This window comes from Kogia breviceps, chromosome 12 (assembly GCF_026419965.1).
Source record: "Kogia breviceps isolate mKogBre1 chromosome 12, mKogBre1 haplotype 1, whole genome shotgun sequence".
NCBI lineage: Eukaryota > Metazoa > Chordata > Mammalia > Artiodactyla > Physeteridae > Kogia > Kogia breviceps.
The window spans coordinates 66,486,644-66,502,280 of NC_081321.1; the positions used below are offsets into that span (position 1 = coordinate 66,486,644).

At 41.0% G+C, this 15,637-nt stretch overlaps 1 protein-coding gene across 1 annotated transcript in view; it reads right to left on the bottom strand.

The window, feature by feature from the left end:
* LIN7A (lin-7 homolog A, crumbs cell polarity complex component) overlaps window positions 1-15,637 on the bottom strand; it is a 378,966-nt gene that overhangs the window by 237,349 nt on the left and 125,980 nt on the right. The window contains 1 exon segment of the mRNA XM_067009824.1: window positions 2,424-2,542. Within this exon segment, the coding sequence (XP_066865925.1) occupies window positions 2,424-2,542 (119 nt within the window).

Consider the following 15,637-nt stretch of genomic DNA (forward strand, 5'->3'; position numbering starts at 1 on the left):
CCACTACGTGCACTGCTGTCGCCTTGGTCCAGGCTGCCATCATCTCATCTCTTACGTGACCTACTCCTTACCTTATTACTGGTCTCTCTTATTTCTACTCTTGCATAGACACTTGTATTCTCTCAGTAGTCAGAGAAACATTTTTTAAAAGCTAATCAGGTGAGGTCAAAACTCTCCAAGGGCTTCCTATCATGCTTAGGATAGAGTCCAGTGTTCTTACCACGGCCTGCAAGGCCTTGTGTGATCTGCTCTCCAGCTGCCTCTAGGAAGCCTAAGTTCCTTATTTCACTGTTCCTTCCATGGATTGAGATAATCCTTGCCTCTGTGTTTTTTCACTTGTGATTTCCTCTGCCTGGAACACTATACCCCCTGACACCTGTGTGACTTGTTCCATTACTTCAATTACGTTATTTGCTGACCACCCTAATTTAAGAGAGCCCTACCCATACTCCCTTAATCCTGCTTTATTTCTCTCCATAGTCTTGTCACTTTCTGATATTGTATTATGTATTTATTTATCATCATTTTCTCACTGGAATGTAAGTTCCATAAAAGTAGAGACACTTTGCACTGATCACAAGCCAAATCCCCAGGGAGCAGAGAAAGATATTTGATGGTGCCTATTCTTTAGTTAGTTGTGTGGAAATAGAAAGGTGATAGGATATCTAAGATGAAAAGTCAGCCACCAAATCTCAGGGGACTAGCACTCTGTGAAAGAAGAGAGCATATAGGGGACTTAGCCTTAGTCTACAGAGTGACTAGAGGAGGCCTGGGAAGTTTCTAGGTATCTTATCCCTTTCCCACTGAGCAGCTGATGGCTGAGAATTCATACACTTTGAGGAATTTTCTTTCAGTCAACTTCATCGATTAAAGCTTAGAGATAGGGGACTTCCCTGGTGGTGCAGTGGTTAAGAATCTGCCTGCCAATGCAGGAACATGGGTTCAAGCCCTGGTCCGGGAAGATTCCACATGCCGCGGAGCAACTAAGCCCATGTGCCACAACTACTGAGTCTGCACTCTAGAGCTACTGAGCCTGCACTCTAGAGCTCTCGAGCCACAACTACTGAGCCTGTGTGCCACAAGTATTGAAGCCCGCGCACCTAGAGTCTGTGCTCTGCAACAAGAGAAGCCACCGCGTGAGAAGCCCGTGCACCGTAACTAAGAGTAGCCCCCGCTCACCGCAACTAGAGAAAGCCTGCATGCAGCAACAGAGACCCAACACAGCCAAAATAAATAAATAAATAAATAAATAAATTTTAAAAAAGCTTAGAGATAGAATTATGGTTATTTCCTTAAGCTGCGTTCATTATAAACAAAAATTAAGTAGTTAACACCTTCACTTAATAAAGATTTAGCACAAACATAGTCTAAGTCAAATCCCAGTAAAATCCCAATATTAACCTTACTGGGTAGGCTATGGTTTAAATATGTAGTGAGGGAGGTCTTGTGCGTCTCTGCCTTAGGCACTGAGGTTTTTTCACTTAGTGACAACTCATAAACTAGCACAGTTGAGGGTAATATGCGTTACCCACGAGTAGAGTTGCAAAGAGGAAGGGAGGTTGATAACAAGCATTCCTTGAGAGGTGCATGCCCTCTGCTACAGCAAACTCTCCTGGCAGTCACTGGGTTCAGCTGGCTTTGGAGAGGATGACGGTATGTAATTCACTACTGGGGACTTCTAGCAGGACAAATATGTTGGATATATGGACTGTAAGTGCTAATTAATGAATTATTATTTAGTACCTGATAGGGAATGGGTGATGGGCTTACTGAATAAAACAATGTACTGTATAATCTTAAGTGAACATCGTGTAACCAGTGAAATTCATTAATTGATCAGTCAATTCCACCACCAGTCAACAAAAAATTCAAATAGTTATTTTAAACACACTTGTTTCACCTCAGGCTTCTTGAAACTGTTAACCAGGAAAGCATTATAAAGATTTGTTGAAGGGCATATCAGCCTGTTCAATTTCCCCTTATTGCACTAGACAGTAATGTCCGGATAACTATAACTTTAGTCAGTAGGAGGTTACTCTTCCAGATTTACCTGAGGAAGATTTAGCTGAGTGTTCTTTTAAGAAAAGCTCAGTCTCCATTAATTATGACTATTTCTACCTGAATTTCCAGATGACTTCACGTGACTACTAAATAGTTTAGACTACCCGCCAGAGTCCCCTGCTGAGGCAGCCACTTCATTGGTACCATAAGATCAACATTTGGTTTTATATAAATGCATAAATCCTGACTGAATCTAATTTTGGAATTTAGCAGACTAAATTATTTTTATCATCTGTCCAAGCAGTTAGAAAGCTAAGATGCAGTTACAATCTTAACTATTTCAACTGTTTGTGTGGAGAGGACGCGTTTTCTACTCAGAAGACATATGGCAGAATATAGTTATTAAAATCTTAGTCTCATACCTCTCGAATAGCAGTACAAAACTCACTCTGGAGCACTTTTTTGAGGGACTGTAGCTTGTGCACTGGTACTTCTCCAGATTCCTGCAGTTTTTCCAGTAATTCAATTGCTCTGGCAACATCTGAATGAAAAAAAAAAATCAAAATGGAGAGACATGGAGTAAACTGAATCTCATCACCAAAGTACCATTATTTCAGTGACAATGAAAACATGACAATGAAAAGTAAGTGGAATTAATTGCAAAATGAGAATTTACAATTCAAAGCTTATTGATCTCTTTTTTTTTTTTTTTTTTAGCCGCCTCGCGGCATGTGGTATCTTCCCAGACCGGGGCATGAACCCATGTCCCCTGCATCGGCAGGCGGACTCTCAACCACTGCGCCACAAGGAAGCCCTGATCTCATCTTTTGATAGAAGGTCATTTAAATCTGTTCCACACAATTTGTCACTTAATACATCTTCCTTAATGGCATTTCTCATAAGTTATTTCTGTCACACAAATTAGTTTGAATATTCTTTCAGGAAAGAAGAGCAGGAAGCATGTCTTTTGTATATTCTGATACCCCAATAACCAAATGAATCCTGTCAATTTTACCTCTGAGATGCTTTTTTTCAGTTTTTCTTTTCGCATTCCACATTTATCACACCTGCATTTTTTATGATGATTTGATTTTATGATTTTATGATGATTTGATTAATGTGCATCTTCTCCGCTTGTCGATAAACTCCTTGAGGGTAAGAACTTAACTGGGCTTATTCACCACTGCAGTCCCAGAGTCTGGTGTAATTTATGTGGTTAACACCAGGCTACGGTCATTTAAGTTTTAAGGCCCTCCTTTATCTTGGGAACAATTAAATTATACTAAGGATAACCAGCCTAATGATGTTAAGAAATTGGGCCTTATGGACAGTGCCAATATATAATTTCTCTGAAAGATAAGGACTAGTAGAGAACAGCCTAAGTCAGATGACCTGGGGGTATACTGGGTCGCACCTAATGGAAGAATAAAATTAATTCTTACTTATGACTTTAATAATACTGCTAGCTATGTTATTTGTACTTTGCCTGTTTTACCAGATGGTTGTTTCTTGCATTACCAAATGTGTCAATGAGCCTCTGACAAAAATACATAGTTCTATATGAGATCAATGATTGTTAACAATGTAACTCCAGATATGGCAAGATGCCAACAAGAGGGGATTTTTTTTCTCCTGGACGGCAACAGACTAGTAAGACAGAAGGTCCAGAGACTTTTGGCTACTGTTAATAAGGTCTAGTGCAATAAGAGCACATAGAGTGGCCTATCGACCAAAATCTTTGCCAGACCTGGGAATGAGCATTCCTAGCACTGTGGGACAAAATGGTCATGAAATACCTCCCAAACCATGGTCGAATTTATGACAATGAGGGGGCCCTGTCACCTACAAACTGGCACTTGCCATCTACCTCCACAAGGATAAAATTATGAGCTGCTGCAGCTGCTGACGTTCAACACCCCCTGAAAGGAGTTCAGGGTAGAGATCGACAATGAGGCCCTCTGTGCTTTGGGAAAAACTGGCAGAACAGGTCTTTAGATAGTTAGATATTTTCAGGAGAGGATTGTATGAGCCCAGTTCTTGCATCTCCTCATATCTAGAAAAGCACTAAAATCCTTCGTGGTGGTGTCTGCTCCTTGTGACTAGCAGTAATTTTCACAGGACTAGCAGAAACCTTCTCCAAAAAGTAAGTGCTTGATTGCATGTATTCCCCTCCACAAAAATCACATATATATTGACCTTACCTCAGGCCTCTTTGGAGCAGTTTCTCAGAACTATCTGAAATGCTGTCTCCCGGGCTATAGACCTCATTTTGCCCCAAATAAAACTGACACACACACACACACACACACACACACACACGTTAATATATCAAGAAACATAGTCTCTTATGGCCATAGCTTTAAAATTCCCAGGATGGCTTTGTATTGCGAAAAGAAAATGATATGACGAAGGCTATTTTAAAAATACTTATGGTGATCTCTTTTACCTCTCTTGCTATAGTCAATAACTCACTGAAAAGTCACTTAGGCATTTATGTATAGAATAGAGATTTTCAATTCCTAAGTGATTAACTCCAGAAAGTATCCCGTATCCCTGCCATCAGATTATAAATTCATCCATCCATCCATCCCTCAATTTGTGTTCCTATTAGACTTGGCACTAGGCTTAACAAGACACACTTCTGAATTCACAGCTAAATGAGGAAAAAAAACGTAACAGTAGAGCTACCTATGATAAAATTTCTACCACCTCTGAATTAGGGTGGGGTTGGTATAGGTTTATGTATCTAACCAAAGAAAATAATCAAAAAGTAACTTTAGGGCTTCCCCGGTGGCGCAGTGGTTGAGAGTCCGCCTGTCGATGCAGGGGACACAGGTTCGTGCCCCCGTCCGAGAGGATCCCACATGCTGCGGAGCGGCTGGTCCCGTGAGCCGTGGCTGCTGAGCCTGCGCGTCCGGAGCCTGTGCTCCGCAACCGGAGAGGCCACAGCAGTGAGAGGCCCGTGTAATGCAAAAACAAAAACAAACAAACAAAAAAAGTAACTTTAATGGAGACTCTCCTTTGACGTACTGCCAACTGTTTGCCAATAGTAGCCCAGGGAAGCATAAATCCTGAAATCAGTAAGACGCTGCCAGTTTCAATAGTCTGTCCTTTGATACATAAACTGAAAGTCAACATAGTCAACTGTACCACACCAGCCACATCCACAATCAGTAAGATACCAAGCTAAGAATTGTACGCATTTCTAACTGCATGAAAGACTCTGTCTAGATGCCAACAGGCACTTGGACCTCTCAACAAGTTTAAAACTGTGCTCATCATATTTTTTTCCTGAAATTAGCTGTTCTCTTCTTATATTCCGTATTCCCATTAATAGCATCTCCATCCAGCCTGTCTTCCAAGCTAGACCATGGCGTCACCTTTCAGATTCACCCCCACATACAATTAGTCAGCAAATGTTGTAGGTTCTATCTCAAAATGCCTTTTGAATGGAGACACTTTGCTTCATTACTTCTCTCTTGAGGTACTGGAACATCTCCTAACTGTTCTTTAAGTGGCTTTTCTTTTACAGTCCACCCTCCACTCTGCTCCCAGAGTGATAAATCTCATTATTATACTCTCTTGCATAAAACCTTCTCTGGCTTCCTACAGACTAAAGGGTGAACTTGGGACCACTTAGGACTACATTCAAAGCCTGTAACAACCAACCTCTTATGATTCATCTCTAGAAACCTCCTCCTGCACATCCTACACGCTGACCATCCAATATTTTCACTATTCTAGGACATGCCACAGAACACCATGTCTCTGTGACTTTGTACATACCATCCCCTGTTCCTGGAATGCAATTAATTTATTCATCCAATAGTGCCAGGCATGGGAGACACTGTGGTAATAGAGACAGATGGCTGCTCTTGCTTTCATGGCATTTGTAGGTCTGACAGATCACAGATACACAACAGAGGGGGCATGAGCTATAAAAGCAGATCTACAGGCTAGTACATGGATGTCTAACCAAGACATTTATCATCATCCAGGAGCTCAGGGAGGAGCTCTTTGTAAAAGTGACAGCTAAGCAGAGCCCTGGGTAAGAGGTACAGGCGAGGAAAAGGAGAAAAAAAGTTCCAGGCAAATAAATGCAGATTGAAGTCTTACCAAGAGAGCGTGGGGCATTCACAGAACTCAGAGTTCAGTATGGCTGAAGTTGAAACCAGGCCAAGAGTAGCAAGAGATGCAGTAGAGAGAAATCATATCACGGAGGGTGCGTTAGGTCATGTAGGGCAGACTTGGCTTAAATAGCATCTCCTTAGGCATGTCTTCCCTGACCCTCCAAGGCAGATTTAGTTGCTATCATATCCATGATCCCACAGTCCTTTGTTCACTTATCCATTGTAATAATTACTACTCTCTGCTACGGCTCTTTTTGCGTATATGTCTCCATCCTTCACCCTTGCAAATATATTAGCTTCTTGAGGTCAGGAACAGTATCTTACTTGTTATTGTATCCACAGTTCAATGAGGAGTACTTGACAAATATTAGGTGTTTATATTTGTTGAATGAATGATGGATTAATTAATGAGACTACCTAGGAAGGCAGGGGTTAGAGGTCTATGTCTAGGTGGACATATAACTAACTTCTCCTGAGACTAAACCTCCAGATCACTATTAGCCGTGATCAAGACTGGCTTGGGTCTGGTGTGGGGGGAAAGGACGCAAGCCTGAATCCGTAGGCTAAAGGGTATCACGTGACTGAACTAGGAGAAGTTCAGAAAAGCTGAAAGTGACTATTCAGGAGTTCTCACCCTGGACTGCACTTTAAAATTACCTGGAATACATTTAAAAATTATTTATTTATTCCCCCACTTTATTGAGATATAACTGACATATAACACTGTATCAGTTTAAGTGTACAACATAATGATTTGATATACATATACAGCCAAATGATTATCACAATAAGTTATTAATGCCCGAGACTCACCCCAAATGAATTAAACCAGACTATATGGAACAGTGGTTCTCAACCTTGGCTGCAGACTGGAACCACCTGGGGAGCTTTAAAACCCTTGGATACCTGGGTCTCACCCCAGAGATTCCAATGAGATTGGCATAGGGGGAGGCCTGAGCATTAGGCTTTTGAAAGCCCTCAAGGTGATGCTGAAGTGTAGCCATGGTTGAGAACCACTGGTCTAGTCGGCATGGGTAGTTTTATAGCCCTATTTAATTCAAATACGCATGCAGGGTTAAGAACCTCTGCGATACATCAATGGTTCTAAAACATGAGTGTGCCTAAGAATTACCTGGGGAAATGTATTAAAATGTAGGTTCCTGACCTCTCACCCCCACTTGAGGGAGGTTGATTTAGGAGGTATGAGGATAAGGCCCAGGAATTTGCCTTTTAAACAAATGATTCAAGTGATTCTAAAGTGGTTTCACAGACTCCATTTCAAGAGATAGTGAACAAAATGATGGTTCAGGTTTCTTTCAGCCCCAGCATTCCAGAAACTCTTGCATTTTCTATTATTCTTTGATACCCTGTAGAACAGAATACTGAATGGGATTCTTCTGGGAGTCTCAGAATTATTGATAAAAGTCCACGAATGTAAGTAATTAGTGTTAAGTACCAGCCCCATCCTGAAACAATGCTCCTAGCAAACAAAGGCTGCTCACCTGGATCACCTGTAGAGTTTTAAAACCAGCCTGCTTCCCCAGACCAATTATTCAAAATCTCTAAGTGTGAGATCCAGTCATGAGGTTTTGTTTGTTTCTTTGTTCTTAAGCTTCCAGATGATTCCTATGACCATCCAAAGTTGAGAAATAAAGTTCAAAAAAGAGCTATCAAAGAAATTAGACAATATCCACCACATTAAGACTTATTCAAAGCTGGGCCGGCCCTGTTATGTAATGTAATACCATAGGCCTTTTCCAGTCCTTATTAAGAGGTAATTGCGGGATTTCCCTGGTGGCGCAGTGGTTAAGAATCCGCCTGCCAATGCAGGGAACACAGGTTCGAGCCCTAGTGCGAGAAGATCCCACAAGCCCACAAGCAACTAAGCCCGTGTGCCACAACTACCAAGGCTGTGCTCTAGAGCCCGCGAGCCACAACTACTGAAGCCCGCATTCCTAGAGCCTGTGCTCCCGCAACAAGAGAAGCCACTGCAGTGAGAAGCCTGCGCACTGCAACGAAGAGTAGCCCCCGCTTGCTGCAACTAGAGAAAGCCCACATGCAGCAATGAAGACCCAACACAGCCAAAAATAAAGAAATTGATTTTAAAAAAAGAGCTAATTGTGAGATGAAAGAAAATTCATGAAAAATTGTTAAGTCATTAACTTTGGACAGAATACTAGGTCTTTTGCTTCTCTTCCATTAACCAAGTGAGGAGTGTTCCAAATAGAACCAATTGTAGCCATTGGGGGTTGCCTGCAGAGGGAGACTAGAATCCCTTTTCTGTGACACAGGCAGTGGACATGGTGATCTGCCCTCTGCCTATATGCTCAGAGGGAGAGAACACTAGAGTATGAACCATCTTGCTGGCACCTACCCAAGTGAATGTAGCAGTATGAGGTCATAGGGTATGTGGCAGTTGGTAAAAGCCAAAGGAAGTCTAAAAACTAAGAGTGAGTGAGATCAGGTCCCTCCAGCCCAGGCCTGGCTGGTGCTGCAAAGATGTGGTGAGTGATAAACTGGATGTTAGACTGAAGCTTAAAATGAAATTCTGATTCCCTTTAGCTCTGTAAAAGTACCAGAAACCTGCAAGCCAAGGTCTGGAAGGAAGCAAAAGAAGCCTTTGAGTAAGTAAAATAACTTGTTCTTAAAATGATTGCAATAAAGTGTGTGTGGTTTACTTATGAGTTCCCGTAGGGTTCTCACTGAGAACCTCACACTTGTTTTATGAAACCATTCTACAAAATTTGGTTACTAATACAGAAGTCTGGGTTTATCAGGATAGCTCAGATTAGAAGAAATATTAGATAACAACTGGGGAGGCTGCTTGACAAACACAATGAAGGAAAGAAGATCTCACAATTTTTTTTCTGAAATGGACTCGTCCTCTGGTCTGCCAACTCTCAAGCTCATACTTCCACCATCTATCCCTAACCACTGGACTGCCAGGGAATTCCCTGCAGAGCATTGAAATGATAGGGAAGAGTGTTTATCAGCCTTGGCTACCCACTGGAATCACCTGGGTTAAGTACAAAACAAAACAAAATGAAAAACAGATACCTAGATCCTACCTACATATATTTCTGATTTCATTGTTCTGGGATATGGCCTGGGCATTAGTATCTTCAGAGTTCCCTAGAGATATAATGCATGACCACGTTGAGAATCACTGATACGGCCTCCCAAGGTACACCCCAGGAAATCTAATAACAATGTTACTTATTGCTGTCACGTACAGTGTTTAGTATGCATGAATTTTAAACATTTTCCTTCTCTTAGCACTATGAAGTAGGTACTGTTACCTCCATTCTACAGAAGAGGAAACTGAGACCCATAGAGTTAAAATTACTTCTCTGAGGAAAGAGCTAGTAAGCTGTAGAGTTAGGATTTGAATCCTGGCAATATGGCTCTAGAATCTGGACTACATTCGAGATGTGTCTCAGGAATCTACATTGTTAAAACCATTCCCAGCACCACTTCTCCAACATTGTTAACAGAGATTAGGCTAATCTGATCAACAAATCCTTGCTTGAGGACTGAAAACAGTGGTTCTCAAATTTTAGTCAACAACAACAACAACAAAATAAGCCTGGACCATTTATTAAAGATTAAGATTAAAAAAAAAAAAGAGGCTGAGGGTGAAGCTTTGAAATTTGCTCTTTTAGTAGTCATCTCAGATGGTGCTGATGCAGAAAGTGGTTCACAAATGCACTTTAAGGTTACTGATAGTTTAATATGTGATCCGGAATTAAGTGAGTTAAAGGCTATCATTTATTCATTGTTTACTTGCCTTACTTAGCTCATCTTATAAAAGCCTCAAAAATATATAAAAGGATTTCTACTGTTCCTATTGTATAGTTAAAAACAAAATAAAACAAAACAAAAAACCAACTAAGGCTCAGAAAGATGAATTATCTGGCTCAAGGTTACACAGCTAGTAGGGCCAGGATTTAAGACCAGAGGTGTTTGACTCCAGTGCCCACGCTCTTATTTATTTCTCTATCCTGCCATGGAAAAGGGATTAGAAATAAAACAATAAAGGTATGGCAAACTTATTTTTTAAATACAGCATCATTGCAAACTGAGGCAAACAGATATAACACTGCCCAAAGTCCTAGAAGGTAACCCTTCAATACATTACCGTATAATCAATGTGCTCATATTGATAACATATTTTAATCATTAAAAATGATCAAATCATCATCAACTGCCTGATGATAGTGAGATAACATATGCTGGAAAGACTTCCTTTAAAATAGTTGAACCTTATAACCAAAACCAATAAAATCTTGGAACTTAAGTGGGATGAACTTCCAGTCATCTGGAAGAGTCCAATTATCATCTTCTCTTTCCTTAATGATGACTTTTTATTAACTTGGTTAACATTTAGACTGCAGAATTTAACCCATGACTCATCTGCATCCGGAACTTGGTTGAAGATAGAGCTGGGTCATTTAAGGCATATTGTCCACTAATTCCATAAAAATTTACTGAGTACTATGGCAAACAATAGGAATTATCTACCCCAAAGTCATCTAAAACTCTCATATCCCTTGCCTTCTTCTACTACAAAAGCTGGAAAGCGATCATACTTCTCTTTCCAGACTCTTCTGTCATTTGGCCAAGTTGTTGTAAGTGTAAAGTCACTGGGTATGGCTTCCAGGAAGGCTTTTTAGGTGAACAAAATGCTAGCGCATGCTTCAGCTTTTTGGTCTTCGAACCCTTACTCTTTCCCCATTCTCTTGCCAGCCTTAAATGTGCCTAGAGGTGAAATCAGCCATTTTGTGATCATGAAAATGGCTGTCACATGCTAAGGCAGGTGGAGTAGGAAGAAGGAAGGGGCCTAGCCCTTCATGTCATCACTGAGCTGTGTACTGGCCTTGAACTGTGCAACCCCATGATTCTTGTCTATGAGACAAATACATGCTTTACTGTTTGGTGCCCTGTGACTTGCAACCAAAGGAAACCAGAGGAAATGACTTTAAAGGCACTATTCTAGCAGGGATAAGGTTGATGTTATTGAGAGACTGGAGTCACGTATGGTGGTCCTTTGAATAAGATAGCCATGGAAAGCCTCTCTGAGAAGGTGACTTTGGACTGAGACTTGAATATTGATAACAAGCCAGCCATATGAAAATCTGAAGGAGGAATATCCAAAGAGAATAGCAAGGGCAAAGACCCTAAACTGAGGGGAGCAAGCCTACATATTAGAAGAACAGACAAAACCAGTGCCAGTGGAGCACAGTGTGTAAGGCAGACAGCAATAGCAACAATGGTGTACTGGTAAATGATTAACAACCAGCTCTCCAAAACACATGGACAAAACAGAAAAAGCCCTTATTTGTAGCATTTTTCTGATTTCTGTAGTGTAAATACTGCTACCATGACCAGTTTCAAGCTACCAACATGATACCACTGGCTTGGAAAATTCTTGACTACTCAAGCTCTACTTGAGCTACTACTTGAGCTCTCACAAGGCAGAAAGTACCAATTACAACACACCACTGCATAGGAAACAAAGTTTGAGAAGTAAACAGGGGTTAGATTTTATGCAGATTTTATAAGAAGGTTATATTTTGGTGCAATTACTAAAGAAAGCCATTGAAGAGTTTTTGGCAGAAGAATGGTATGATTTGGTTCACATTTTACAAATATCATTATGACTATTGTTTGAAATGTCAGTTACAGTGGGTCAAGGATATACACGGGAAACCAGTTAGGAAGAAGGCTATTACAGTGGTCTTGGCAAGAAATGGTGAAAGCTTCAATTAAATGGTGGCAGCGGGGATGGCAAGACGCGGACAGCACAGGTGGTGAGAAGAAGAATCAGTACCCCAAGGAGGTGCACGGCTGTATGATGAGGTCTCAAAAGAATGTCTCTTCAGCAGAAAAGGATTTATTAGTGAATACAGTCACATGCCTTAGCCTGTTTCATCAATAATTGTGTCTGCCTCTTTACCCATAAGCAGATGGTGTCAACAAATTTAACACGTAACCAGAATAACAAGGGAGAAGAAAAGTATCACCACCCTGAAGACAAAATTATTTTAAAAGCACGTAATAGGAGGGTGGCACTTTCTCCTGTTAGTCTCTTCCTATCCATATAAGATCCCTCTATTCAGCGTCAGTTAGGGATTACATAAAATGTTTTAGCAATGCACCAAACAGTTGGAGAATATGGATATAAACCTAAAAGCCAGAGACCTGAGAAGTATAAAACGTGGTAATACTGATTATATACAGTTATTGTGCGGTCTGAAAGAGAATGTAATTACGATGAGTACCTGGCACATGAACTATACATGACATCTATACCATCTTTTCTTTTAACCCTTTCTTTCTGTGGGTCCTCACTTCCTGTTCTATTAGTGGAAATATTTGAAGAGGAAATGTTAAATTATAGGAATGAAACTAGGCTACTCAAACTTCCTTTGAAAAGGTGACTAGAGGTCCTCTTTTTTTTTTTTTTTTTTTTTTTTTTTTTTTTTTTTGCGGTATGCGGGCCTCTCACTGTTGTGGCCTCTCCCGTTGCGGAGCACAGGCTCCGGACGCACAGGCTCAGCGGCCATGGCTCACGGGCTTAGTTGCTCCGCGGCATGTGGGATCTTCCCGGACCAGGGCACGAACCCGTGTCTCCTGCATCAGCAGGCGGATTCTCAACCACTGCGCCACCAGGGAAGCCCTAGAGGTCCTCTTTTTAAAGACATACTTGACCCACAGAGTTTAAGTAAAATGGCTATGGACAACTAAATCTAGCCGTAAGTCAGTATTTCATGTACAGTACTGTAGAAGTCATTATTAAGTCTACATTTTAAACAGTGTACATGAAATACTGACTTATTACTAGCTTCATGATGTATCTACAAATTGGACCAAAGAATGCTCAGTTTAAAAATCTCATGCTGCGGGCTTCCCTGGTGGCACAGTGGTTGAGAATCCGCCTGCCGATGCAGGGGACACGGGTTCGTGCCCCCGTCTGGGAAGATCCCACATGCCGCAGAACAGCTGGGCCCGTGAGCCATGGCCACTGAGCCTGTGTGTCCGGAGCCTGTGCTCCGCAACGGGAGAGGCCACAACAGTGAGAGGCCCACGTACCACACACACATACACACATACACATACACACACACACACACACACACACACAAAATCTCATGTTGCACGACAGAGGATGTGTACCAACAAATTAAAATAAATGGCCAATAATGCTTTGCACTTGCGTTGCTCTGATATGAAAGGAAATTCTGTCAATTTACAAGTTATAATGAGACATGACAACCATTGTGTCCTTCTCATCTGACACTCATCTCTGTTTGGATCCACCCACAACCTGCCATGTCCCTTAGATGTACACTAATTGGTAAACCTTAGGACTAGCTCAATTTAAGTGAGCTCAAATTAAAAGCTTTACTTCGTATGCTGTTAAAAATCATCCCAATTTATGTTTATTATCAAAAGCTGAATGAATTCTCTTCCTAGGATTTGGGATGACACTAAAGTGTATCACAAAAGTCTGACAATACTAGAATTTTTAAATCATGAATCTCAAATTGTTTGCCAAACCTACTACAACCAGAAGAACACTTTACGCTACAAAATGAAAAGCTATAGTTGCTAAGAGATTCCCTGAAGTGGCAGGTACCTGTTTCATTTGAAAGTGATTACTTACCCAATAAACAAATATTTAAGTATACAAAGCTTAAGATACAGCTTTGTTAAACAATTCCTGTTATGTGGTCTGAATGAGTAACGTGTTCCCAGTTTTTATAGGAACTATATTCAACGTTTTCTTCTTTTTGTTTCCTTTTTTTTTTTTTTTGTGGTACGCGGGCCTCTCACTGTTGTGGCCTCTCCCGTTGCGGCGCACAGGCTCCGGATGCGCAGGCTCAGCGGCCATGGCTCACGGGCCCAGCCGCTCCGAGGCACGTGGGATCTTCCCGGACCGGGGCACGAACCCGCGTCCCCTGCATATGCAGGTGGACTCTCAACCACTGCGCCACCAGGGAAGCCCATCTTCTTTCTTTTTTAAAAAAATTCACCTAATTTTCCCAAGCAGCTAAAATTGAAGCTTGATTTGCCTACCATCACCTGAGACCTCAAGAAATCAGCAGTTTCAACTTCCTTCTTTGTTTGAGCTTTATTTTATCTCAAATTTGACGTCTTTCCCTTTCTTATATATTTTCACCTCACGTTTCTTTTTAATCTTGCATCCATGTCTTTACATAATGACAGCCAGCTATAACCTTAGTCCTAATGACAGTGAAATTAGCTCACCTCATTTTCTGTTTCCAGCCTTCTTGGCAACCACGCAAATGAACACCTGACTTGATCGTGTTTGGAGAAATCAGACCTGGCCAAAATGTAATCTGTTTTTGCACGTCTGAAAGAAGCTGAACAAACTACTGCCCTCTTTTACACTAAATACTAAAACACCTGTGTCCTATTAATTTTTGTATGCTCCATTATATCCAATCCAGAATCATGACAATTGTAGGCACTTAAAAACTGGTTGTTGAATACAATTGATTGTACGGAATTAAATGTTATTGTTATAGTATACAAGTATTATGTATTATGTACTTATATATACCTATATATTATATATATATATATATATATATTTTTTTTTTTTTTTTTTTTTTTTTTTTTTGTGGTATGCGGGCCTCTCACTGCCTTGGCCTCTCCCGCCGCGGAGCACAGGCTCCGCACGCACAGGCCCAGCGGCCATGGCTCACGGGCCCAGCCGCCCCGCGGCATGTGGGATCCTCCCGGACCAGGGCACGAACCCGTGACCCCTGCATCGGCAGGCGGACTCTCAACCACTGCGCCACCAGGGAAGCCCCCTATATATTATATTAATATTAAATACAAGTATTTGTCTTCACTAGTTAACAGTGATACTATATCAAGTCCAATTTGACAAGATTTGGATTTCTTACAAAATGTGAATTCTGAGAAAATTAGGATTTAGGGCACTAGGCTCCATCTTTTTATAATAATCAAGTTTAACCTTCTACAAGTGGGTGGCGTAAGAACCATGGGTATGACTTGGAGAGTGGATCAGAGTTTATTTTAGCACTCATGAAAATTTTTAGGGAAGCCTTATTTTAAACTCTCTGGGAGGTATTTCAAAGTACATTGTCCAAACTACATTTTGTATGCAGACAAATTGTTTCTAAAATTTCTTAGACAATGGATACAATGAGCATTTCTTCATTAGCCAGTTAAGTACTGGGAGTATAGTTGTAGGAATACAACTACCACGTACAGATTGGCAAGATGATACCTCAACACTGCATCACCAGCGACCCAGGCTCTCCATCCACACTGTGCTTTATTTACACTTCATCTACAGCCTCAACTGATTTTAGATGCACTTGATGAAAGAACAAAACACTTTTCACAGAGCTTTAAATTTAACTTTCAATTGAAGTCTATATATTTTACCTTCCCTTCCATAACTCCTTATCTGTCTAATGTTTTCTCAATAAAAGTGAAATAATTATTGT